General features: G+C 33.5%; 1 protein-coding gene across 3 annotated transcripts in view; it reads right to left on the bottom strand.

The window, feature by feature from the left end:
* Nucleotides 1-26503, bottom strand: part of LOC107995359 (uncharacterized) — a 184122-nt gene that overhangs the window by 110573 nt on the left and 47046 nt on the right. For all 3 annotated transcript variants that reach the window (XR_009830848.1, XM_062078189.1, XM_062078190.1), the window contains one exon: nt 262-525. Coding sequence is in view for 2 of the 3 variants with exons in the window: in XM_062078189.1 (XP_061934173.1) it covers nt 262-525 (264 nt within the window). In the remaining variant the exon portion in view is untranslated. The remainder of the gene's footprint in view (nt 1-261; nt 526-26503) is intronic.

The raw sequence follows: 26503 nt of genomic DNA, 5'->3' as shown, positions 1-26503 counted from the left end.
AAGGAGAAAAAAAAAAAAAGAAAAACAAGAAACACTCTCAGCTCCCGAAAGAAAATTTACTCTGAAAAAAACACTCTGATTCACACGATTTACGATTCGATCCTCGCGCACGACTCACCCCTCTCTGTCGATCTCGAACCCCCGTGAATCTTTCTCCAAGACCTCGCGATATCTCAGGCAAAAACACCATCCACGTCGTGCACGCACGACCAACTATCGCTTAAATTGTGTAAAGAGGGGGAATCGAGGATCTATACAAACCTCTCCGATTGTTCGCCTGTCCCAACAGCGTCACTTGTTTGCTATCGCTCTTGTTCACGTCCACGTACACCCCTTCCAGCTGGAAATCACGACCAGGCGGCCTCGAGCCGGGCATAAACCTGAAGAACTCCAAGCCATCCTTGTACCACTTCACGGAGTACAATTCCTCGCCGTCCAGATCGTACTCGCATCTGAGCGCCACTTTTTCCCACCTCGGATCGGCTATACTCGGCACGTCTATCCTCAGGAGATGGATGGACGAGCCTGAAAAAAAGAAGATTTTTGTACAAATTTTGGAATTAGTAGAGGCAAAATTTTTGAAATGGGGAAAAAGTTGGAATTAGCGAAGAGTCAATATTTTTTTGGAATCATGGATAAAAGTAGAGAGAGAGAGAGAGGAAGGGAGAGATTTCTTTTTTGGAATTAGTAATGGAGAGAAATGGAAGAAAAAAGAAGATTCTTTTGGGAAAAAAAATAAAAGTGGGATATTAGTGATGGAAGATAAATCTTAAAATCCAGAATTTTATGATTCCAGTCTATATAGTTGATGTATCGTCGCATCGATCACTTTTTTTTTGACACCGATGTCAGGAATATTATTCGAACAAAAATTTAGTCCACGCAAAGGTACAAGTTTAAATCACTGTTTCGCTTTTAAACCTAACTATCAATTTTTTCCAAACTTATATTATTTAATACACTCAATCCAATTACTTATTTCCTCATTCGGCATATTTTATTTGGATTAAATTTAACCCTTTGTTCTTTAAATCACGTTCTTCCTTTGTACTTTGAACGATTCAAAGTTGCTTAAATTTTATGAGAGAGAATTTCCACAAAAGTATTAGATTAGATATGCACTGTTTTCAGATATATACAAAGAAAAAAAAGAAGAAAAAAGAGATTATCACCAACGAAAAATATTCGAAACAAATGAAAAGTCTTCTCGTTCATTTAACGAACGACAGCGTGAAAAATACGACAGAATTTGTCCAGTTGGCCTGTCGCGTAAACAACCTAACGAAAAAGTTTACAGAGAAAGCTAGTCGAACTCCATTTGCCGGCCGACTGGGTGTGGAAAAAAAATAGCAATTATTGGTGTAATGGGTAGGTGTTGAAAAAAAAAAAAAAAAAAAGAGAGAAACCTCGAATCCCTACAAGGGAGTAATTTCCTCTCCTTCCCACCCCTTTTCATTCTCTCTCTACCAAACGAGTGTTTTTAACACAGTCGCATTAATTTGTTTATCGCCGCTTCGTCGAGCAAGCGCGGCAAATAGCTGGCTAATTAAAAATATCCGATCCGGCCATGCGTTTGTATAATTATCGTCCTCGAAAATGCAATCGAACATTTTTCGAGTGGTTGTACGCCGTAAAACGGCAATATTTTCGCATGGAATCGATTGTGAAATTTGTATTCCTTTGTCGCGTCGTTTGATAAGTTTTCGCCGTGTTCGAGAGAATATTTGATTGCTTAATTAGAGGGCGTTGATTTTGCGTTAATTTTTCAAGTACCGTTGAAAATTGCCGATTGGGGTGAGGTTCTAATTATTGTTATTATCGCATTCGATTTTTAGTACGAACATTTGCAAAAAGGAAACGTTAATTCTAAAAAATTTTTTTCTTTTCTTTTTTGGATTTAAAAATTAATCGAAAATTAATATTATAAGAATCCTGAAAGATCCATTTAATTTCCCTTTTCGCCCATTTTTTAGAAACGTACACATTGATAAATTCTTGCCATTGTTGTATATCGTACAATTGTGCTTTTGTCATTTCGAATAAACGAAATAATCATCTTGTTAAAAAGTTTTTACCAATTTTTCGCAACAGACAAAAAAAAATACGCTATGAAAGGCCAAAAAATTCTGTTAAAATTCTACTAAAATCCCAAACTAACCGAATAGCCTTCATCAATCTCAACTCGGATCGTTCCCATCACCCCCTCCCTCCTCCCCTTTTCCATCGAAGAAAGAATTCAGTGGCCAAAAAACGATATTCCTCGAGATCGTAATACTCGTTCCACGTCAAATCGCGAGCCAACTACGTGCCACTTAAAACAATAACCGGATCCGTCGTTCACGTCAACACAATCGAAACGAGGGAGAGAAAGAGAGAGAGAGAGAGAGAGAGAGAGACACGTAGCAGCGCGTGAAAAGGAAGGGAGTGGAAGATGGGGAAATAGGGAATGGAGATGGCATCCGGTATTCGAGACACGAGCAAAAGCGGCGAAGTAGTAGAATTCGTGAATGATTTCCAGATCGTGCGAATTTGTCATGCGCTTGGCACACGAGTCGAACCGCGAAACGGACACGATAAAACCGTGAACAAGCGGAATTATCCCCTTTCCAGGGAGAGTGGAGTTGGTGGGGGTGGATTCGCGACGAAACGATTGCGTGAAAGGCGTCGAAGATAGGCGGCGTTCGAGCCATTAAACGGGGGAATGGCCGATTTATTGTTCCTGTTCGCGAATATTCATTTTTGAGATTGTGAAAATGAGAATGGGTTGTTTGGGACCGGTGAGAAGAAATAGTTGGCAACGAGTGAAATATTTTCGAACGATAAATGATTGTGACTGATAATAAAGGATTTTGAATACGAAAAAATACGGGAGTTTTTAATTGTGAAAGAATATTTAGATGTTTTTTTATAAAAATATAATTTAAATTATATCGTACGAAGTTTTGAAAATTATTCTTTATCATTTCAAACGTAATACAGTTCGATAGGTTTTTTACTTTTTTCACTACGAGTCTCGTTTTTCCGTTTGGCAAATCTTTCAACGATCCATCAATAAGAAGGAAAATAAAATAGTTATTTGAAGGGAATAAAACGATCGTAAATCCGTGATTGTTCCACGACTGCAATCTTTCCAACATTTCCGTGGAACTGTTGAATCTCTTATAGCGTGAATCGCTAGAGATCTTTGCTCTCTGTTTACGACTCGACGAAAATAGGTTTTATTTATTTGAAACGGGAATTTTTCAACTTTATTAAGATTAAAAAAGTCAATATTAATTTTAAGAAGAACATGTGATACGATAGATAAAATAAATAAAAGTTCGATATTAAGGAAAGAAAACATCAAGAGATAATTAATATATTCATGATGATGAGACACGTTTGAAAGATCAAAAGAAATACGAATATAAAAGAATGATTGAAGTTTATGTTGAAGTTTACTTGTTAAAAAATAATTTAAGTTTGCATCAAAGTTTGTTCTATAGATTTCACAGAATATTTCAATTAATCAAAGTTTCTAATTTTTCAAAAAAAATCTAAAGGATAAAAATGTTGAAGAGATTTCGAGGGGAGAAATTTAATTCGCGGTTTATATTATGCATCTAAAAGTTGGCCGGGATCAAATCAGTCTGACACGTAGATTATTGCAAGGTTCAGAAGAAAAGTTAAACACAAAGATGTATTTTCTACGGGTTGCGGTAACTTTCGACTTCGAAAACTTTTCACGTCCACGGCAAAGCTTTACGAAACGTTTTCAGTCAAGTGTACCAATCTAGAACCGCGGCCACTTGATTTTTCTTGAAAATCGAGGCTCGTCCAAGTACGGTATCGTACTTTGCATTCCTTGTTCTTTTTATTATATCTCTTGTCTTAAATATTGATAACGTTCGTTTACAGAATATCTTTTAATTATTCATCGCCTCGATGAAAGTAAAATAATATTTGTTATGAATAATTTAATGAAATTTTCTGCAACGATCATCTCCTCGAATACTATTAAAAGATACAAATTATCTATATCGTGGATTAAGGAAATTATAAATTAAAATTATTATTCAAAGTACCGTAATTATTGTAAAAAAACAATCAAGTATCTATTTATTTGTTAGTTAAAAATTTTATTTTTATTTGTACAATGTCCAAACTTTTTCTTCTCGTAATGAATTCTGTTCTATGTAGGTATTTTTGCAATAAAAGTGTCAAAATTTAAAAATATAAACATATTTCTTTTTTTGGCTACGCCTCTCTCAATTGTTTTCACGGTACATTTTTTGAAGAAAATTCCGTTTACGAATTGTAAATTCGAGGTAGTTTTTTAATCCAACGTTATAAAAGTTTAAGAAGGTACTTTGCATTCACAAACGAGCTTCCTCCTCTTTTACTGATTGGAAGCAGCGCGCACGAAATAAAGCCGAATGTATTAAATATTTATTGACGAGGAAATCAGGCATTCTGTTGAAAAATAAATCGAACTGACCAGTTTCTCAAATATGAAATTAATTTCTTGTGGTTTAATAAAAGAAAGAAATCTTTTTCGTGATTATAAATAAAAATATCTCCTCCTAGATGATAATTAAAATTTTTTTTATAAAAATGTGAATCAGATAACCATTTTGTTGATTTGAATTTTCTTAAAAAAGAATCTATTCTTTCTTATTTTAAATGTTTTAAGCATATGAATTAAATAGTATTACAAGAATCACTAATCGATTTTTTTTTATACGGAATTTTATTGAGAATCAAATAATATCAAAATATTTTTATCGATTTTCTTGTATAATTAAATATCACGAATGATTTCACATGTCAATTCGTATTCGCTTTTGTATCTCGTAAAAATAATAAAAAATTCATAACGCACATTATGATTGACATAATCCAAGAAAATCGCGTTCGCAAAATATCGGTTGATTCGAAATGACAGGTGCATCCATTTTGTTTCGCCACAACGAATAATTGATCACAAGCTGTTGAATCAATAAGCGTGTTGAACGTATATACGGAAATACAGTATAGAGGTTAGTGTTTAAAAATTAATAACGTGACAAGTTAGATCACTTTCTGCGAAACATGATCGAGAGGTCCAAAGCGACCGATTTGTTCCATTTCATCGATATGTTCCATTTCCAACGACAGCTCTGTGTGAAAATTGATAAAATATCTACGCGTTTTTTGATTTTCATTGAAAGATTCGATATCAGTGTCATCTTTCTTTCGTACAACTCAAATTTTGTTAAAAATCAAGTAAACTAAATCATGTCGATAAACTTAATAATGTTTCCTATTTAATTTATTTCTAATTAGTTTAAAAAAGTGCAAAAATAAATAGAATATCATACAGTTAAATAAATAAAGATATAAATAAAAACAACATTCGTGTAAAATATTTAAAAAATTTTCTATCGAAACAAAACTGAATACAAATTTGCCACGACTAGTTTATTAAATCGAATAAATCTAAGAATAATAAATAAAGGAAAAAAAAAATATCTTTTATCTTCAATTCAATCGCACAAGTATGGCAAATAATTATGCAAAATCTTATTCAATCCAATATAAAAATCCAGTATAAAAAAGACCAATGCAAAAAACCCTTCACTTTCCCTTCTCAAATAAAGAACTAAAACAAAAAAAAAAAAAAGAAGAAGAAGAAAAAGCACACAAAAGGTTTCCAAAAAGTCCCCAACAACTTTTCAACGAGCCCCAACAACAGCTCGATCCTCAAGCTTGCGACAATCTTTCTCCCACTTAATAAACGACAAACGCTTCGGTTCGACGGCTTCGGGGAACAATTTAACGAGCCATTTTAAATAATTTGTTGTCTTTTGAATCGCTTTATGCCGTGGCAAGCAGCAGTTAACCACGATACAATGGGGCGTGTGCAACAGAACCCCCATTTGGTTAGGTCGCGATACGCACACAAGGGTGGATTCCCCCTTTCAGGGTTTTTCGAGTGTTTCCTCCTCCTCTTCCTCCACCACCTGTCCCTTCCCCCGTCCCCTCCCCGCTCATTTTCTCGTTTTTCTTTCTATTTCTTTTTCATTCTCTCCTTTTCTCGTCCGATGCAAACAGAAAAATACCAGCGACCGATTCTTTTGTTTCATTTGTGCGCTCGCCGCTCGTCGAGACAAGTTATTGCATTATGCAAGGTGAATCGTGAGCTTCCTCGTGGTGAATGCCAGGCACAATGCCGCCTCTCTTTTTTCCTCTGTGAAGAGGTCCGGGATCTAGGGCGTATCTGAAATTTTGATACGTTTCGATCCTCTTTTGTTTCTTTCTCTCCCTCCCTCCCTCTCTCTCTTTTTCTACCCTTTTTTCCGCTTCCGTTTTATTCTCGTGTTTTGACGATGTTTCGACCACGGCTCGTCAGCGACGCTTCTATGGACGCTTCTCGAATTGGCGAGTACGCGGCGTCGGGCGAGTGATTTTTGGACGAATTTCTCTCTTACTCGAAATTGCCTTGCGCCGTTGAAAAATATCGTTGTTGTTGATTATCGATCGTGATAAAATATTGTCAAGAATTAAAATTTCTTTTATAAAACAAGTTATAAATTTGTTTTTTCATCTTCTTTAATCGTCATACGCGATTAGAGAATTATTATTTTATTCTTTCGAAAACGAGGAGAGAAAAGTGAAGTTTTTTTTCACGCCTGACGAATTTATCAAGTTCATTTGAACTTCGTCGAACAAAGTTTCGAATTCCGTCAGATATTATCGTCCGCGCGCTTTTACAGGGCAATATTTGATACGGGATTGCGTGCGAGAGTTTATTGATAGAACTTGTTAATCCGTTGATTTTTTCCATCGATCCTCTGCGATTGAAACAATATCTCGATCGCGTTGAACCGGTGTACAGGACGGTTCAAACGGGGCGATAATCGCGGGACTCTGTTTAAAATTGGCTTTTTCCCGCTCTGATCGCTCTTCATCTTTTCTATCGATAAAAAATTCAATATCGACAATTCTATCGTATCCACAATCATGAAAATTCAATTGTCAAAATCCACGCTATGTTGTTCTCGAATAGCTGTAAACGTGGCATAAAGGGTTATCTTATACACGTGCCATTAATCGAAGTCATGGACAGTATCATCTACAAAATTGTCGCCGTCGATTGAATTGAACAACGCTCATCAAAGCGTTAAATCGACTATTTATGATTCATATATACCGTTTGAACATGGCACATATACGTGATAAAAAAGCAATATAATATTTTATAATAATTTTTCGAAATTTCTTTTTGATATCAAGTGAATTATTGCGAATTAATTCCATCGATAGTCCACATTGTGAGAGTTCATGGAGAGTTAAGTCTAAGTACATTGTTGTGAGAACGAAAACGATCGTTAACAATTGAGAACAGTCATATATCACGATAGACCATTCATGTGGCTTATCGTAAGAAGGTATTGTTAATTTCAACGAGATCTCGTATATACCCTTAAGAAATCATCGTATCAAGTATCTATAATATATCCTTTATTAAGTATAATAAATATAATATTTGAACGAAGCTCTTTCTGTCCTTAGAAACTTAAGAATCTTATAGCAAAAGCCTATAGAAAACCGATCGCAGAGGCTGAACAAAGGCAACGTTAACTCGTTCGCAAGATCCCTTCTTGAATCGAAACGTAAGTTGCTATCGAGATCGAGTACCCTAGATGGAGCAGCTAAAGCTCGTTACACAATAGCGACGCCTGGCACAACGAGTCTCGTGGCCGATCTTAAAGAGCAGTTAGTTAGATACTTAAAATTATGCTAGACCTAAAATTTCTATAAACTCTTCGACACTGGTATATATACATTAAAGATATTATTATGTTCGATATTCGATTTATCGATTATTGAAAAAAAATCATTGTCAATAAATGTATAGGTTAGGTTGAGAATAATCTCTTTATTTCGATTTATAAATTATAAAGTAATCTAAATAATCTAATAAATAGATTCTTTGTAACTTTATAGCATAGTGATATGAACAGTGTGATTATAATTTAATGGTATAGAATGAAATATAGAGTGAATTTTATCTTATAAGGATGAGAAATTAGACGAGAGAACATAGATAGTTTCCAAGTTATAACGAGTAATGCAATTAATCAAAGTAAATTCCAATTCCGCAATAATGAGACACGAATGGCACGAACTTAATAGTTATCTTTTCGAATCCTCATTTTTCAGCTTCCACGTTACTCTTGAATTCTCTTCTAAGCACACACCGTACAATTATTCAGTGGGAACAGATTCAGACTCTCGAAGGAGAAAAAAATATCGCGTCAGAACCAAAACCTCTTAAGCTTGCAATTTGTGGGCAATTCCTAACTTGCAAGAGATTGGCCAGAGGGAGAGTACATTGTATATCACTACCTATTAACCCCATACATGACCAGTCTGTAACTGCCCCAAGATATATAACAACAAACACACGCGTTGACAATCTGTAACAATTGAGAATTACACAGTTCGATAATATCACGTTCATTTAGGAAAAAAGATAGAAACAATTTTAGCTCCCATTACGAAAGTTACTAAAAAAGTTTAATTTTTCCTTTCTTTTTCTTTTATATTAAAAAATAAAAATACTCATTTCTGACACATCCAAACATCAATTTGATGATAATCTCAAAATAAAATCAATACAATACAAGTCCTCGATGGAAGAAAAATATTTTATCTACACAGATTACAAATAATACTCTGCAACAATCGTTACATGTTTTACATGTTTTCGTTAAACGACGATGACGTTGTACTTGCTAATACCAGCTAATGGCTACTTCTTTCATCCCTTTTGTCTCTCCACGTAGTCGAGCCCCTTCTTCTTTCGCCTCCTTCGTCCTTAAGACCAAGATCAGGCTCAATGAGGAGTGGGTTTCTCGCGAGCCAATTAAGCCGGCAATTAGTTTAATAATTAGCGGATTAATTAACATGCCACGCGACGAGGCGGAACGAGACGGGAGGACAATGGACGGAGCAGCTGAAAGCCATGTTCCCAGCTAGTGTCTGTCACTGAACGACCACTGTTCGTTGCTTGCTTGATTAAGGACCCCTAAGGCTTTGCGTGCGTGTTTACACGCGCAAGGGATGGATTTGGCAAACCTAGAAAGTTTCCTACCTTTCCAACAATGAAATTTATATGCAGAATTTATTTGGATCGCTCTATTAACAGTTGTCTCAAAAGTTGTTTCTTCGGATCCGAAAATTAAACTTTCATCGATCAATTTTTGGACAAAGTCGTAATTTTTAATATTTTTTTAAAATTCCATTTTTTAAGGATAATACACTAATTATATTGTTTTTAATAAATATATAATTCGAATTTAAACGATCAGGCTTATCTAAATTCTTATTACTTTTTTCTCTAAGAAACTGTATCTAGAAATAATCTTTTTTCGCTGTTAGAAAAAAACTCGAATATTCCTTAAAGTGGAAAATTATTAAATCGAGAAATAGAAGACAAAAAATTGCGTCTCTTTTCCCAAAGATCTATAGCAAAAATATCGGGTTCAAAAATATCGTTAAAAATCCACCAAGCAATTAGCCGTTTCCCATTTTTTTTTTCCTCCTTGATGCCTCGACAAAAATACGGCGGCCATTTTTCTCGCGCAACAGTTTTCCAACACACCAGTGGCGAGGTTTTTCCACCCTCGTCGCAAACTATCGCGTGCAGGCCGTTCCTCGTTAATCGTGTTATTTGTTCACTAATTAAACGTGTAATAAATTCGACAGGCAGCCGCTAGACTTTATTGAAAACGGACTCGCCCCCCGTTCATTTCGCATGTTTCGTGCGCTCGTCGATTCGCGCCATATTGCCACTAGATTCAACATCCTTCCTACTTTTCCTATGCCTCTTGCTTTTTCAATTTATCTCTTTCGATTTTTTCTTTCTCTTTCTCTTTCTTTTTCTTTTTTTTTCTCCATGCATGTATTTGAGTTTTTCTTCTTCGTTCGGATCCGATCCTCTCGTTCCTCTTTTTATAGGATCGTTTCAGAAACGGGAGGATAAATTCCTGGTTAAATCGAGCGATACGCGAACAACGATTTATGGACTACTACGGAAGGGATTTCCGTGAGAAGTAAAACCGTGGTACGTTAAGGGTGAATTTCGGTTGGTTTTAGAAAGATTAGACGATTTACCCTGAATCCTGGTTTCGGTTAGATCACGATGGAAAAAATTATAGGATATATTTCGAATTTTTGAGTCGCTCTAGCTTGATTTCTTGGAGAATTTTAAATTACTTATTCCGATTACTTTTGAATCTGAAAAGATTTTAAAGATGAGAATTAAAGTTTTCTCGAAACATTTGAAAATGAATTAATTTATTTTCTCAAATACAACTCTCAAACATCTTCAAATATCCACCTCTCATAAATTCCTTAAAGAAAAAAAAAGTCATAAATTATTCATTGAATAATACGATAGGAGATATCCACTCTCGATATTCTATCATCTCTATTTTCTCAAATAAAATACGTCTCTCAAACGTCCTCAAATATCCACATTTATCCCTCGCCAAACTTCCAAACATTCGAAAAATTGGAACGTAAGGAAACAAAGCAAAGTTCTGTTTCAAAGAAACTTCATTCGTCATTAATTACCAAGTATCTCTGTGAAGATTGGTCGGGGAATCGGCGCAAATTTCTGTACCGTTTACACAATAGCAGCAGGGAGTCTGTACAAGGAGCAGCGAGACGCGTGGGCGGGATGTCAAGTGGGCAACCGTGGTTTCCTCGAAGACGAAGCTGCCCCGTCCTCCTCATCTTCGTTTACGACGTCTATGTACGACGCCGTTTTAAACCGAGCCCTTTCCGGTTTTTCGGCCTAACGAGCCTTTCTTAAGCACTCGCTCCATCCAACGTCAACGCCCTCGTTCGTCGCAACGCTAATTGAACGTGGGCATTCCAACGTTTCGAGACGACTTAGTTGCTATCCGTTTCATAACTCTTCGTTTCCCTGTTTTTCGACGAGAAAACAAAGAAATTCCTGAGAGGGAAATTATTTCGAGTTGTTTTCGGGATGATGGATGCTCTTGATGAAACCGTAGAATTGCATGATTGAAGTGGATTTTGTGGTTTCAATGGAGAGACTTAAAAGTGAGAATCTTGGAAGAATTTTACGCAAATTTATTACGCGTTTTATCTGTGGATACGAAATAAATTATTGATCCACGTTATTTCAAATACGTACGAAATAGTCGAGAAAGGTTAAAGCGAAACGAGAACGGAAAAACAAAGTTTTCGTATAAACACTATTCATCCCAATATTATCGATAACGACGTTTCATCGATACGTACATTACAGGTACATGTGTGCATGTGTGTAATGCGTTCATTTATGAAAATAAACGATATCCTTTTAAAACGTAAACACCATTTCGCAAAATGTGCTACACCTTTTACGCTACTCGATATTTCATTTTTCAAGCGAAAGATACCTCGGTGAAAACGTTCGTTTAATTCATCTTCCCGAAATTAAATATTTACACGAATGGATTAACAACGTTGTAACGAGGTAAAAATGTAAATATGAAGGGAGATTCAGACGCTTTGTTGGGCTGCCATTACGGGTTGGCGAGGAAGTTTCCTTGTGGAAACCCTGAAGAATCCACAATTTCGCTAACTCGCTTAATGAGCAACAGCAACTCGCTGTCTATTCTGATTGCATTTGAAACTAGTTTTAAGGGAGGCAAAGGAAGGCAGCTCCAAAGAGGAAATTGAGTCTTTCTCGGCCGCTTGCCACCGGAAAATCCGTCATGACCGTATTATACATCGCGCCTTCAAATTTCCAAAGGTTATATCCTCCCTTTCTGAAAATCGTCGAACGAAAATTCTTTGACTAACTGTCATGAGCCGGAAATAGAATAGGTCGGTTGAGATATCGAGAACATTATAAATTATGCGAGGGGAATGTTACAGAGGGACACAATGGTGGATAAATGATGGCGAACGAAAGATCTTGGAAATTTTACTTTTCACTTTTACGATTTCGATTTTATGATTCGGAAGTCTTGGAATTTTAAATTAAACCTGAACATTTATTAATAATAATTCGATTAAAAAAATCACTTTCTCTTATTTCTCAAATTTGACAGATTGAAATTATTTAAATAATTGAGAAAAAAATTCCAAGCAAGTCAGAAAATTTTGAAGAAAAAAAAAGCAAGTGTTTAAAATTAAAATGGACAGATTAAGAGGACAATAACCTCGATAAACGAACGGGTAAATAAATAATAATTCCTCGACAGGTCTTTACCCTTAGGAACCTTCAGTTGGCCCCGTTGATTAAGACCGATTAAAAACGATTAGTTTTCAAACGACGGTTGGCTCGAAGAGCGTAGAATATCAGTCGTAATCATGAGGGTAAACTGGCAACATTAATTTTAACCAATTGCGACTGCGTGCATGAGCAAGTTGATTGGTCTGTCTTAAGCCAGAATGGGTTGTAACAAGATATACAGCTCGGACGGAAGTGCGTGGTCGTAAAGGCAAACGCGGCATTGTACGAGGAGGAATGATTCCGTTGGAACGAGTTTGACATCGTTTCAGCTCGTTATTGGCGTCAATTGCGTGTATGACTCTTTCTTTCTTCGAAGAAAAAATGTAAGGAGAAGGGTATAAAATTATGAAATGAAGTATTGAGTTTCAGTTTTGAAAAAAAATTAATTTTTATCAAATTGAGAGCAAGATTGGGAAATATTGAAGTAATACCGTTGTAAAGAATTGAAATTGAAAAGATTAATTGTTGTTATAATAATAAATATTATATAATTATAGCTATTGTGAATTTCATTGGAGAAAAGTTTTGAACTGGAGAAGGAAATTAAATATTTATGTTTTAATTAAATTAAATTGAAATTTGTTAATACAATGTGTACGAATTTATATATTTAAAAACGTGTTAATTTTCCTCACATTTGCACACAATGAATTTTCAAAATTGAATATTTCGTTGTATGTATATTGTAATAAATTATATGAATTTAATAAAAAGAATTTCGTTGAAAAACGAATTTCATTGCACGTCGATTTTAATAATTAAAGAGGATCTACTTGAAATTCTCAATGAAATATACGTACAATCAAAATGGATATAAATATGTAAATGTACGATTATACGTAGATGCCAATGATAAAGCAAGGGATCGGTAGAATCTCTGTCGAGAAGATTTGAATAATGAAACACCAAGTCATAAATGCTCTGAAACGATCACGTTGCAAATTGTTTGCTCGATTTTGTTTTAACGTAATTTCAACGTAATTTTTTACACTTATTTCGTATTCTCCATCGTATTAATATTTGATCACTTCGTTTCAATTCTATCCTTCAAAATTTGAATGTATTAAATATTTCAAAGAATTTTATATTTTAAATTTCAAAAATATTTTTTAATTTTGTTAATATCGATTCGAATGTAAAGAATACATTTCACGAATTGAAGAGGGAAAATAAAATTTTGATTGGAGCAAAATTGTTCAGAGAAATTCCTCTCTGAAATAGAATAATTTAATTCAAATTAAGCTATATTTTCAATATATCAAATTCAATTTTAACAGTTTATTATCATTATCACTATCCTCGCTTAAATTTTTCAAGAAACATCTCCTTTTCATGATTCGACTATATCCAACAATTCAAATACAAAATTGCAATATTTCCCCTCTTCCCCCAAATTCGAAACATTAAAAATTTCATTCCATTCTCGTTCGAAATCCAACAAACGAGACCTCTAAAATTACCCTCCCCTTTTTCATATAATTCCACCGTCCAACTCGATACTCGAATTCCCCGTGAATAACAATTATTCAAATTGAAAACGATCGCGAGAAACAAAAACGCCCTCCCTATACGCGTATCCGGGAACAAACCTCGTGACACTTTGTAACGGTGGAATTATCGGTGGCCGCCCACCCGCCAGGAATAAACGCTCTACGCGATATGAATATTCGATAGATATCAGCATGCGTTATCGATGTCCCAATATACTACTTTATACGGTGCTGGGTCGATGTATATATGTATATATATGCATATTTATATTTATATATATATTTATATATATGTATATATATATACCCATCTCCTGTTAATATACTTTGTACATTATACCGTGCTCCCCCGGGTGGCATGACTGTGTCACTATAAATGATAATAGGAGGCTCCGAGTAATAGTACGTATACCCTTAACGTAAGTTAATACATATTACATAGTATGTTATGTACATGACGTTATAACGGGAGGGCAAACCGTGATGTATGAAAATAATGCCCGGCGCGGGGAGGGGGGGAGGGGTGCGCGCGTTTGAATTTCATAAGTTGGGCGAGGGGTGGGATGGAACGCGCGCGAGGGGGTGGGCTCGAGAGGCCAGATTTCGAAATCTCCGCTTCCTCTCCCCAACGATTTATTAATCCTTGGTGGCTTTCAACCACGTGACCACGATGCGTTTCGCGTTCGTAAAACCATTATTTTATCGCCGAGAGGATAAAATATCTCATTCACAATTACGCGAGTCGTAATTGGTATTTACGATTATTAACGCGGTAATAATTTTTATCTCTTTGTTGTGGAAGTTGCGTGGGAGAATATTTCGCAGTACATATTTATTGAGATTAAAGTTTCGAAAGAAAGAAGGAAACTGCATTCGAATATCTTTATTTGGTATATTTAAATTCTCCTGCGTTAATTTGCGGAAATGAAGTGTGAACGAATCGTGGAAATCAAGTGAATGGAAGACGTTATGATCGAAAGGGGTTAGGTATCTTATACGATAATGATTTTGATTAAATATTTACTTGCACTTGCAAGCGATGATTTGTATCGAATATTTTAGTTTTATTAGAAATTTAATTATTAATATCTTGGAGCAAGTATGTGTATATTTTAATTCATTAGGAAATCTTTCATCTTTCGTTTTAATCTTTGAACTTGACCATGATTTTATACATTTGATTGATGGTATAAATTAAAAAAATTCCTTCAAATATGAAACGTTAAATTTTCTTTTTTACAAATCGAATTAATTTTTGGATGAATTTACATCAAAAAGAAAAATATCGATGGAAGGATTTATCGATGCTCAAATTTTCCAATCTCGTTAACAGACATATTTTGATGTTTGAAAATGATCTTTCACCCTTTTTCCAACGCAGATTGTCAACGTGACAGTTGTGAGTAGTGGCGAGAGAAAAAAAGAAAGAATTGATTTACTGGGCCAGCTGTTATCACTTCGCTTGAACGCCCGGGTTCATGGAAGAGCGCGAAACAGAGGATATGACAGAAAAAAGAACAATGGGACATAAACAGTCAGTGAAAAAAAAAAAAATTTATCCGGAACTAACCGTTTATAACTCGTTGTGTAAATCACTGAAAGAGACGTACATACGTTGACCACAGAGGAAAAACACGTTAAGTTTATTTTTGTTGATTTTTTCTTTTTTTTTTTTTGAATTTGACGTTGGTTTATAACTGGACAAGAAATTATTTTAGTGGATTGCAAATAAATCGACTCGATTGGAATAATAGAAATTATATTTGACAATAGAACAATAAAAGTAACGATCTAATTACAATTTAAATATTGTTATAAATTTTACATTATACACGCGCTATTATCTATTATCATTTTTACAATAAAATTAAAAATATTTGGAAGAAACCAAATATATAGAATTAATATAATGAAAATTTATATTTCTGAAATGTCCAAGAAAATGATTTTATTTTTGACAAAATAGCATTATGTGTTATTTAATCTCATTAATAATCCAAATTCTTTTTATCTAGAGGAAAATGATATAGTCTTGAAACAAGTTATAATATAAATTATAATATATATATGCTCTATAAATATTTTGGAATAAATTATAAATTATTGTAAGTAAATTCCATGGCATAGAAACAATGCAAAACGATCAGATTGAATTTTACCTGAAATAAATTATAAATTTGTAATTTCACATATGACTTCAAAACAACATAAATAATTAAAATAAATATAGAACGTAAATTGAAAATATATTTCACACAATTAAATGAAAATTGAAATCTTCTCATAGAGACAATAGAAAAATCATTTTTACACGAAATGAAAATAAATCGTTTGATTTTTCGCGCCCTTTTACAAAAGGAATATCTCGCGAGACCATTTATGCAAAAATTCCAGTCTCGTTTCAACCCTGTTCTCCCCGATGCATTCTCGATCGTTATATCGTAAATATATTCCAATGTATTATCGATCGTATATACTAAAGATATCGGAGGGATGAAAAGGGCTAAAACAAAAATAGGAAAACGATTGAAATGCGTATTCTTTTATCAACGTGGATCGTGCGAATCTTCCTTTTTCATCCCCCGTGAAATTGTACGAGAAAAAAGAAAGTATAGTTCATCACATCTTGTTTGAACAAATCAAACTCAATTTTTTAATATCGTGATACTTTTGAATACGGATTAGTAGAATTTTAAGGATTTTGATACTATTTAAAAATATTTTCTCAGTTTAATAGAAGAATCCGAAGAAAAATATGGAATATACAAAATAGGGAAAAGATAATTTTTAAATATAAGTAAATTTTGCTTCAAATCGATCAATTTTTGAAATTTTACAAATTCTACAACAAATACTTTATATATCCTTTAGTTGAAACCATGACCATTTTAAATCTATTCTATCAAATAAAATAAAATATATCTCGTTTATCGAACGATAGATTAAAATTTTATGAATTAAAAATTAACAAAAAACGGAAGGGTAAAAGACAAAGTTTGATAAATCTTATATAAAATCAATTCTGGATACGTGGATGATTGTAACAGTACGATTTTGCCGGAGATGGTTAATTCCCGTTTGTTCTTTCCGCGATAATATAATTTTAGGATAGAAATTTGGCCAGTAGAATCTAGTCGTTGTACACGGTTCACCAGAACACGCCATCCCATCAGATATTCACCACTTACTGGCATATTTACGCGAGTTCGCGTTTACTCCCACCCAGATAAAGTTTGATAGAATGCCAGTAACATACGCATGGGCCGATCAGAGATAACTATTTCATTTCATTTCCACGGGTTTATATTCTTCGTGTCGTTTTGTTTCATTGTAAACATTGACACGCGAGAGTATTCGAGTATGATTAATATGCGTCTAACTATCGTCCCAACTTGATAAAAGATAAGAAAAGTAAAGAAAAAGTAAAGAAACAAATAAGAAAATAAAAATAAATGGAGACAAAATGAAAGAAATATCGTTGAAATTAATTGAATTTTTATTGGAAGACTAAATTTGAAATGCGTATGAGGGAGAAAAGTTGATATTGATTATACTGTGAGATAAAAAATGAAAAATTATTCACACGTAATGAAACAGAAAGAAAAAGACGTTACTGATGTATGATACTAAATAATAAAGAATAATAAGAAGAGGGGAAAAAGTGAAAATATTTAAAAGGTCAATTGTTTAAATAATTTACACGCTTAAAATAAAAAGAAAAAATAAATTCTAAAATTCCACGGCATAAAAAAATAATGGTTAATACGCGTAATAGTACTAAAAGATTTAACGATTACTATCAAAATCACATATAATATCGAATCGATTCACTTTATGGAAACGATCTCGCTAACAACTCGGTTAAGACATAAACGGTTTAATGTCGTTATCCTCGGTTCGATATATCTTGCGTAAAGAATAAGTTCGTAAAGCGATAATCTAGATTCTTAAAAAAAAAAAAAATTTTTTATCTGAAAATAAATTTCTCCAATACGTCATCTCGTAACATTTATTGTGGAGCATCAATATTGTAGCGAGTCTCCGTTTAACGAGCCATCCACAGTAACAAGTACACGTTATGCAAGAAGAAACCTGTGGAAGCCTCTAACGAGGATATTCTCGTTCGAGTTATTTTGCAAGCTTGCGAGTGCTTGGAAACGACGAGTCGGGGGAAAGCGGCTCCCCTCCTCTAATCCTTCTAATTTCTTCTTCGTTTTTATCCTCGATGAAATAACAGATTCGTGAAGCGTTTTCTCTCGGCTCAAAGCGAACAACTTTTTTTTTCTACCTCGTTCTTCCACCCATGTTGCGAAGGGATAAAAAAGTGGGGATGCGACGAAAAATATTTTTCATCGGTGGATCGACAGAGCCGATTTACAAGCGTATGTTTTCACGTGTCTCTCCATATATAGTGATACGAAAGTGCAAAAGAAAGTTGCGAAACGATGGGATGCGACAATTTTGAATGAAAAAAAAAAAAGAAATTCAAAACTTTAGATTGAAGATCTTTTCATTTCAAGATATTGAAAAATTTAAGGAATGAATTTTCTTATAAAAAATTAAAATTATGTTTTTTGATTATTAATAATTAAAAATGAGAATATTCTTGGACGTGAATGAAACTCTTTATGCAAATAAATGGAGTAGAGCAAATAATAATAAATTTTCCATAATACGAATTTACTTCAACAATAATTAATATTATTTAATAAATAACAACAATATTATTCATTTGTTGTTATTCGTTGATTAAATAATAAACATTATTAAATAATATTATATTTATTATTCAATTGCTTATCAATTATTAATTGTCAAGTTATTAAATATCAAGTTTCGAATCTTCGAATGATTCTTTTATACGTACATAGACATAACTAAAGTCAACGAAAAAACGATCGATGCATCGATTATTTAATAAATTATAAATTATATATTTTTCATAGCATACATCACAACAACATTTCAAATTACAACAAATAATATTTTCTCATTCAACGAATAACTGTAAACTGGATAACTACATGTCTTCTTCGTTTTTAGAAATCATTTCTTTTTAAAAATCACGAGAAAAAATATCACCACTATTATTTCGTATCTAATTCCTTCTTCCCTTCTCCTCTCGTGAAAATACGATGAAATCAAAGATGGTGCACAGAGTGGAAAATCGTAGGTTCCTCCTTAATTCGAATTTAATGAAAGAGGAGGAGGAGAGATAGGAGTCGATAATTGGTTCTGAAAAGTCGAGCGTCCTCTGGCTGCCCGCCCGCCACCCCCGCGCAATCCCCACTTTTCCAGGTAATTCATTCTCGCGGACTGGACCGAGCAAATCGTGGCTACTATTCCAGCCACGAGCTATGCATTAATTCGAAAACGATCTCGCGGGAGGAATAAGGAATGCCTTCCGTGCTAACTATCTCTTGGCTGCTGCATCAACCTTCGCTTCGGATAATTACTTACGAGGAGGGAGCGGAAGTGATACGAGCAACCCTTTGCTTCGTGATCGTTCCAGGATTCTCTAACGATGGAATCTCGCAAATACGGTTGATTGGGGATATATTCCAGAGATATTTTTCATCCAGAGATGAGGATAGAATCGGCGAATCAACCCTCGTTTCAGTTCGAATGAATTTTCATCTGACGTATCTCTTTGGTATTTCGAAGGGAGGGAAATTATTGTGATTTGTTTGAATAATTGGTAATTAATCTTTGTTCAAGTTCGATTGCTTTATATAAATGAATTTCATCAGAGAATTGATTAAATGAGAATAATATACGTACTTGAAAATATCCTTACGAATTATTTCATTATAAAATACAGGCATCGTGTCTTAATCGAAAAAGAAAGGAATATTAAAAACGTAAGAATAGTTGAGAATAGTCCATACGAATAACTTAAAATTATTCGGTCTCCCCGAAAATATTGAATATTCCTATCCTACGAGTGCATGTAAACATAAAACGACGGAACAAGCCCTTATCCCTCCATCCCCTCACAAACATGTAATTAACAAGTTTCATAAACGGTACGTGTTCACCATGTAACCCGGGTATAATTTGATCGGATCGGCCAAGCCGGGTTAACGGGTAATTAATTTCGCGTTATTACTCGACTCGACGCAATTAACGTGTACACGATCCGCGCGCGTTCCCGTAATTTTAATTGCGAAATTTATTTTACCGCCAACGCTGTTCTCGCGCCCATTGTTCCCCTCCCCCGACCAATTATAGAATTAGTTAATCGGCCCTGATATCGATTCGATCCGCCGCTAAAACTGGATTAGCAGCCGCCTCCCTCCCCCCTCTTCTGCTCCAGAGCTCGATTACCGGTTGCGGCCATCTCGAATTCACATCCGACACCGGAAGTGTCGATCGAAGCGGCCTCCGCTCGTTCGATCGAGGCGCTGAACTTTGGGATAAATTGCAAGGAGGGGAAAGGAAAGTGAAAATTCGAATTCGACGGCGTTGTGCGGCTTCTGAAAGATGAGATAAGATAATAGATTTGAGGGAAAAGTTGATTTAGGTTTTTTAGGATTTTAGGAATCGATATGGAAAAAATGAATGTTCTTGAAGTGGAATAACGTGGAAATAAGAAATGTTTTGATAAAGTGGAGAATAGTTTTAAGATACGGTTGAGAAGAGGAAGAGTGATCGTGAAAGAAAAGTAAATGAGAAAAATTTTACCGCAGCAAAGTAGAATTTATAGATTTTTCGGATGGGAATATGTTTGAGAAATTTTCGAGGAGTTTCAACGCAAAGCCTTTAGTTTGATTTAAATTTAAAATTAATTACATTTTTTTTTTTCTTTTTACATTTAATATCAACAGTTTGAAATTGTAATTTTGAAAGATTGGCAGCAAACTCTATCATGCTAAGATAATAACTCGATCGTAGTAAAGTTTCTAGAGAGATTTATCGAACAACTATGACGAAGGGAAGAAATTTGAAGGAAACGATGATAGCCTTGTTACTCATACAACAGTTTTTGATCCCGTATTTGGCAAGATCATTTCTACTAACAAGTGAAGTTTCCACTAGTAGTTTCGAAAACACGCTGTATTTTGGGAACGTAATATTCGTAAGCTGCAAGAAACGTTATCCCCGCAGAGGGGATATAGCGAATAACAAACAAACGAGATTAAACAGTCGTACAACACGAAGAGAAATACAAAGAGGAACTGGAGAAAACGGAACTTTATATGTATGTAGAAAAAGATGGAACTCTGCGAAGAAAATAGCACGATATAATATTGATATAGTTTCTTATAACAAATAATAGCGATTGTCAAATATTTTCTATATTTTTAAAATAATTTTCAACATCTGTATTACGTAAAGAAATTAGAAATCAGTATTCTTACTTAATAAATTAAGAATAAACATATAGATTTTTCAAAAATTTCAAAATATTTGAACGAGTTTATTTGAATGAAACAATTATAACAAAAAAATAAAAACAATTTTCCAAATCTAAATCCTTGACAAAGTTAAAACCGATAACAAGAACGAGAGAAACTTTCATCCAAACGTAGTGCATAAAGAAACAGAGCAAAGTATATTCACCAATTATCAAATACGAATTCCGATTATTCAAAGTTTCCAAGATGCGAGAATAATTATTTCGAACTGTTCTTCCATCCTTTGTTGCAACAAAGCTCGCGGAAGAAATCCAATTCCTTCGTCCATTCCCTACTTCGTTTCCTTCCGGCCAACAACAGCCGCAACATTCTTTCCGGTTCTGCTCCATTTATTAGCATAATTCGATGGAAATCGAATTTCAAGCAACGAGGGCAAAGGAATCCCGGAAATGCAAGCAAGATTCCACGGACGAGCATGGTCACCATTAAACCATCGAGAGCCTTGATTCCATTTTGTTTTCGGAACTTGTACCCTAATTCCACGCGGATAATACAATGGAGACGCGTGATTAAGTTTTGGTAGACTAAGCTAGAGCGGTGTTGTATAGAGAAACCGAGTAACTTAAAATTTGAGAGATATATGTGTTGCAATGCGGGACGTACAATAGGGAAGGAAGAGTAATTTTGTTAAGGAGCGTGTCCTTCGAAATTGAAATTAAATTGCTGTTTTCAAACGATGTTGAATTTGCTTGTTTAATTTCGTTTGATCCTGCTTCACCTCTTTTCAACGTTGTTAATCGATATACGTAAAATAATTTGCAATGTATTGCAGTTTGAAATTGAAAATTTGTTTAACGATTAATTTTGTTAATTCTTTCTTCAAATGTTTTTGAAAACGTCGTTTCGTCAATTATATGAGGGATTGAAATTAGAAATTTGTTAATATCTAATTGGTCATATTTGGGTGATTTTTTTCAAGAGTAGAATCCAGTTTTAATATTTATCATTAATATCTGAAAAAAATCTTCTAGCTTTATCATTTTATTACGTAAATTTAACGTGTTAATAATTTAAAAAAAAAAGAACGTATGATTATAAAGTTAAGAAATCATTTTAAGAAAAATGATTATTTTTTTTAGTTGGATCGGGAAAAAATGAAACGGTTGATTTATATTCGAATCGACAATTCACGAAAAAGTTTGCAAATTTATAAAACACGAACGAACGAGCATGGAAATGTGAGAAAATTCATTATTTGGATTCCAACAACAAAATTTCCCCAAAAAATTGCTCGATAAGCTCTCAAATTCTTTCAAATAATTCAACATCGAGATTGAATTATTCCACTTAATCTCTCACGAGTTTAATCTATATTCAAATTAACAATTGCGTTATTTAAAATATGATGCAGATAAATTTAACACGATCCAGTTTTTAAATCAGTGAATATTAATATTCAATATACGTATCGTATGAAATATTTTTTCTTTTAATTCTAAATATTCTAAATACGATACAGAAAAATTGCGTTCAACTTTCTAACAGAAGCCTTTAACGAATCCTTAAAAAACAGGAAAAAAAAATACAATTATTAATGTAATCTTAACAATAGCTCTGAAAGATAAATATAGAAAATGTATAAAATTATTCGACTAATATTACGAGGTATTATAATAGGAAAAATTATTCCAAACTTTCAAACAATGATCTGATATGATATAAAAAATAAAAATCTTTAAAAAAAATTCTTCCTTCTTATCTTTTCGCGTTAAATAATCGTGCATACGTGTATTATTTCACAGAATACCCGCGTTTGTATCGCAATTAGAAAAATACACAGACACGGTAGAATTTTTTCGTTTTATTCGGTAGAGAGGGAAAAAAGAAATGCTTGAACATCCATGGTCGCGTTTAGCATAACGCACATTCTGCTGGAGAAATGTTTAAATTTACTAATTCATGGAGACGCGTGTTACATGCGACCGCGCAGTTTCACGGTGCCTTAACCGCATGAATTTTCATTATTATTAATTTTTTTACGTTAAATATTATATCCATATACTCGTGGATACTCGGAATAAAAATCAAAATTATGTAAAAGAAAAATTCTCTTTTCCCGAAGATTCGTACGATGAGATTTATTACTCTTGTGTTTCGTTCTCGAATATTGTTGTGCAATGAGTTAAAGTGAAATTCTGATCGAGAAAGAAAATCGTTAAAGAAAGTTTAATCAATTTACGATAGCTCTCTATAATAATAAAATATAATTTCAATAATTTAAATTAGATACAATAAATGAAACGTGATTGGATACATTATTAAAGTAAAAATTTATTATGAGCGTTTGATAAAACTGTTTTATTATTTAAAATAATATTCCTTTTTTTAAGTATATTATATTTATAGAGATTTTCCGGTTAAAGTATTTCATTGATTGATTGTCTATTGGATTAAATGAGGAAAAAAAAAATGGTATGATATATTCTGTAGCCCGTATCCCGTATAGTTGATATTATTAGAGAGTTTCTTTATTTTGATGGTTTCTCTGTATTTTCTGAAGAGTTATCCCTTCCTTGTAGTTATTACGTCAATTTAGATAGATAGAACCTCGCGTCTTGTAACCTCTCTTAATTGATTACGTATCAGATGATGTAAAAAAAAAAAAAAAAGAACGAAAGACTTTAGAAACAGACTGTAACGATATAAAGAATAAAGAAAACTGTATGTATGACACGATATAAAGCTCGTAAAAGAAAATAAAGAAAAAAAATCCATGAAAGAAATATTATAAAATTTTATATTGCAGAAATCTTTAATCATTTGTTTATCGAAACGAATTTTTGGAATTTTTAAAAAAATAAGTTAATTTTTGCACAAAAGACTTTTCAATGAACAATGATTTTCAAAAGAGAAAATCAACTAGCTATTTTCTAAACTAGAATTGTTTAAGCATTCTTATTCTCTGATAAAATGCGATAAATAGAGATCATTAATCACATCAAACCGCTTAAAGTATAATAAACTGCACGTATGAATATATATATACCAAAGATAAAGAAAAAAATCCATAATTTTAAATTCATTAAACAAATAAAATTGATATTTAACCCTCCTTTTAACAACGTATTCCTTTTTTAATAACAATCTTATTAAAGGATATCAAAAGATAAAAACAACGCGTGAAATTTCTGTACACATCTATAATTTCACAGTCGAGCCACGAATTTCAATCCGAAATGAAATGCAAGAAAAACACAAGCGATCTTCATCTAACTAACGACTCGAGCGCCATCCATCATCGTGGCGTGCGTTTACTCGACTCAAAGAGGGGTACGAGTGACAGTGTCCCACGTCGATTAAAAAATTAAAGCTAATTACGGTCAAGGTGCAGCCATCCGAGGCGCGGAGACGAGACATCGTCGTCTGGTCCTCCACAGGGAGGACGAACGGAATGAAAATAAAGAGAGGGAGGGACGGTTCTGAAAGGATATCCATTATATCCGTTCGCCTCTGCTTAAAATTACCACTCTCGTGCATTCCGTGGCAACGGAGGGGAGTGCATGATTGTAATGCCACTGCGGAATGACAATGTGGGAGGACCAGTAATCACGACAATGAAGGAATAACCGCGCTCGTGTAACGAGATTGCTGATCACAATGATCACCACTCTCTGGGGTACCACCCTACCTACCGACTGCCTATTAATTAACGAGAACGAAGAAACGAGGGGCTGTAATAAGTCTGAATAATAAGTGAGTTTGATGCGTTGGAATTGTTTCAGTTTTTTTTCTTTCTTTCGTTTCTTTTTAACTAGTTCTTTTAGACTAGTAAGTGATATAAGTCTGAAAATTTTAATATCGATTTCTTGTTTGTTTTTGTTTGAATGAACGAATGTAGTTGAAATTGTCTTTGGATTATTTTTTTTTGAATTACGTGTCTGAAAGTTTTGGAAATTTTAAAATGATTGATTCCTCGAAAGAGTGAGTTCGATGTTCGATTATTTTTAGAGCGAAATAGTAGAAAGTTCCAAAATAATAGAGAGATACTTTGTAGATACTTATTAAGCAATTGGAAAAGGAAGATGGATGCGAGGAATCAAATTAGAATTTATAATATTATCAGAAATTTCTCTCTGGCAATTTAAAAACTTCTTTTTCGGTATTTCTCGTTACACTTAAAAAACATGAACGCTCCACTCTCACGTCATGCGAGAAATAAACTTCTCGTTGAAACGAAGTTGGAGTACGCACGTGGTTACGTCTGTTGGCAACGATGGTAAAACATTCTGTACGATTTCGAAATGGGAAAAATATTATAATTACACGGGACACTCTCGAGACATGACTCGATTTTCTGGCGTCGCGATCTTCCGTTTGAAAAATTGCAATTTTTGGACGATGTCGGTTCCCCCTTTCATCTCGAAACATCACAGATGCGTTCAAAGTAATGAGATTTTTCCATGAACGTATCATATACGTTATCACGTTATACGATTTTTATATTTTTTCCACCATATTTTGTTGAGGAATATATAATAACTGTAAATTTCGACGAGAATAATTTCCAAATAGGATATCCGATTTTCTGTCTTTATTCAAACTACGATACAAAATTTATGTAATTACTTGTCACACAAATGCAACAATGTGAATTATTATTAATCTTTATTTTATTTGTAATAATATTTATAATTGCAATTTCATTCACATTCGCAATTTTTTATTTCGCAACATTTTATAAAGTTAAAAAAAAAAGGTAAACACATGAAAATATACTGAAAGAAATAAACAAATATATATATAAATTGTTGAAAAATTTCATATGATTTTTTTCTTATTTTTATTCTAAAAAAAAAATTCCATGTTTTTCAACGATCATTTCTCATTCATCAATCAAAGATAAACACGGCTCTTCTTCAGATAGGATTGTATCGTTCGATATTGTACACGATTTATTCTCATACCAGATATTGATGAGCGTCAATTCAATTTTTACGAAATACAATGTTTACGTGGATGAGGGCGCAAATAAAATAGAATGAAGAAAATTGAAATTTATTTTATTCCGTGATGCTAGTCGTTTTGTTCATTTCATTATTTGAATTCATTATAATCAATTTTCTATCGAATTATTACGAGGAATTTTAATCAAATTTTGAAGCGACAATTAACACTTTCATAATTTCCTTTGATATATATTTAGATAGAAGTGAAAATTAAATTTTTATCCTGATTATTACTTTGATTGTTATTGAAGAAATTTTTTGAGAATAAATTTGAAAATTATTATTAGAATGAAACAGAGATGTCGATAAAAATTTTTTAATTTTCTCTACATTTTTGAAACAAATTTAAAATGAACGATATGGATTTAC

Source organism: Apis cerana, linkage group LG8 (genome assembly GCF_029169275.1).
Source record: "Apis cerana isolate GH-2021 linkage group LG8, AcerK_1.0, whole genome shotgun sequence".
In the NCBI taxonomy this organism is placed as follows: domain Eukaryota; kingdom Metazoa; phylum Arthropoda; class Insecta; order Hymenoptera; family Apidae; genus Apis; species Apis cerana.
The sequence above is the reverse complement of the archived record's forward strand: the minus strand, read 5'-3'. Positions and strand labels throughout refer to the sequence as shown.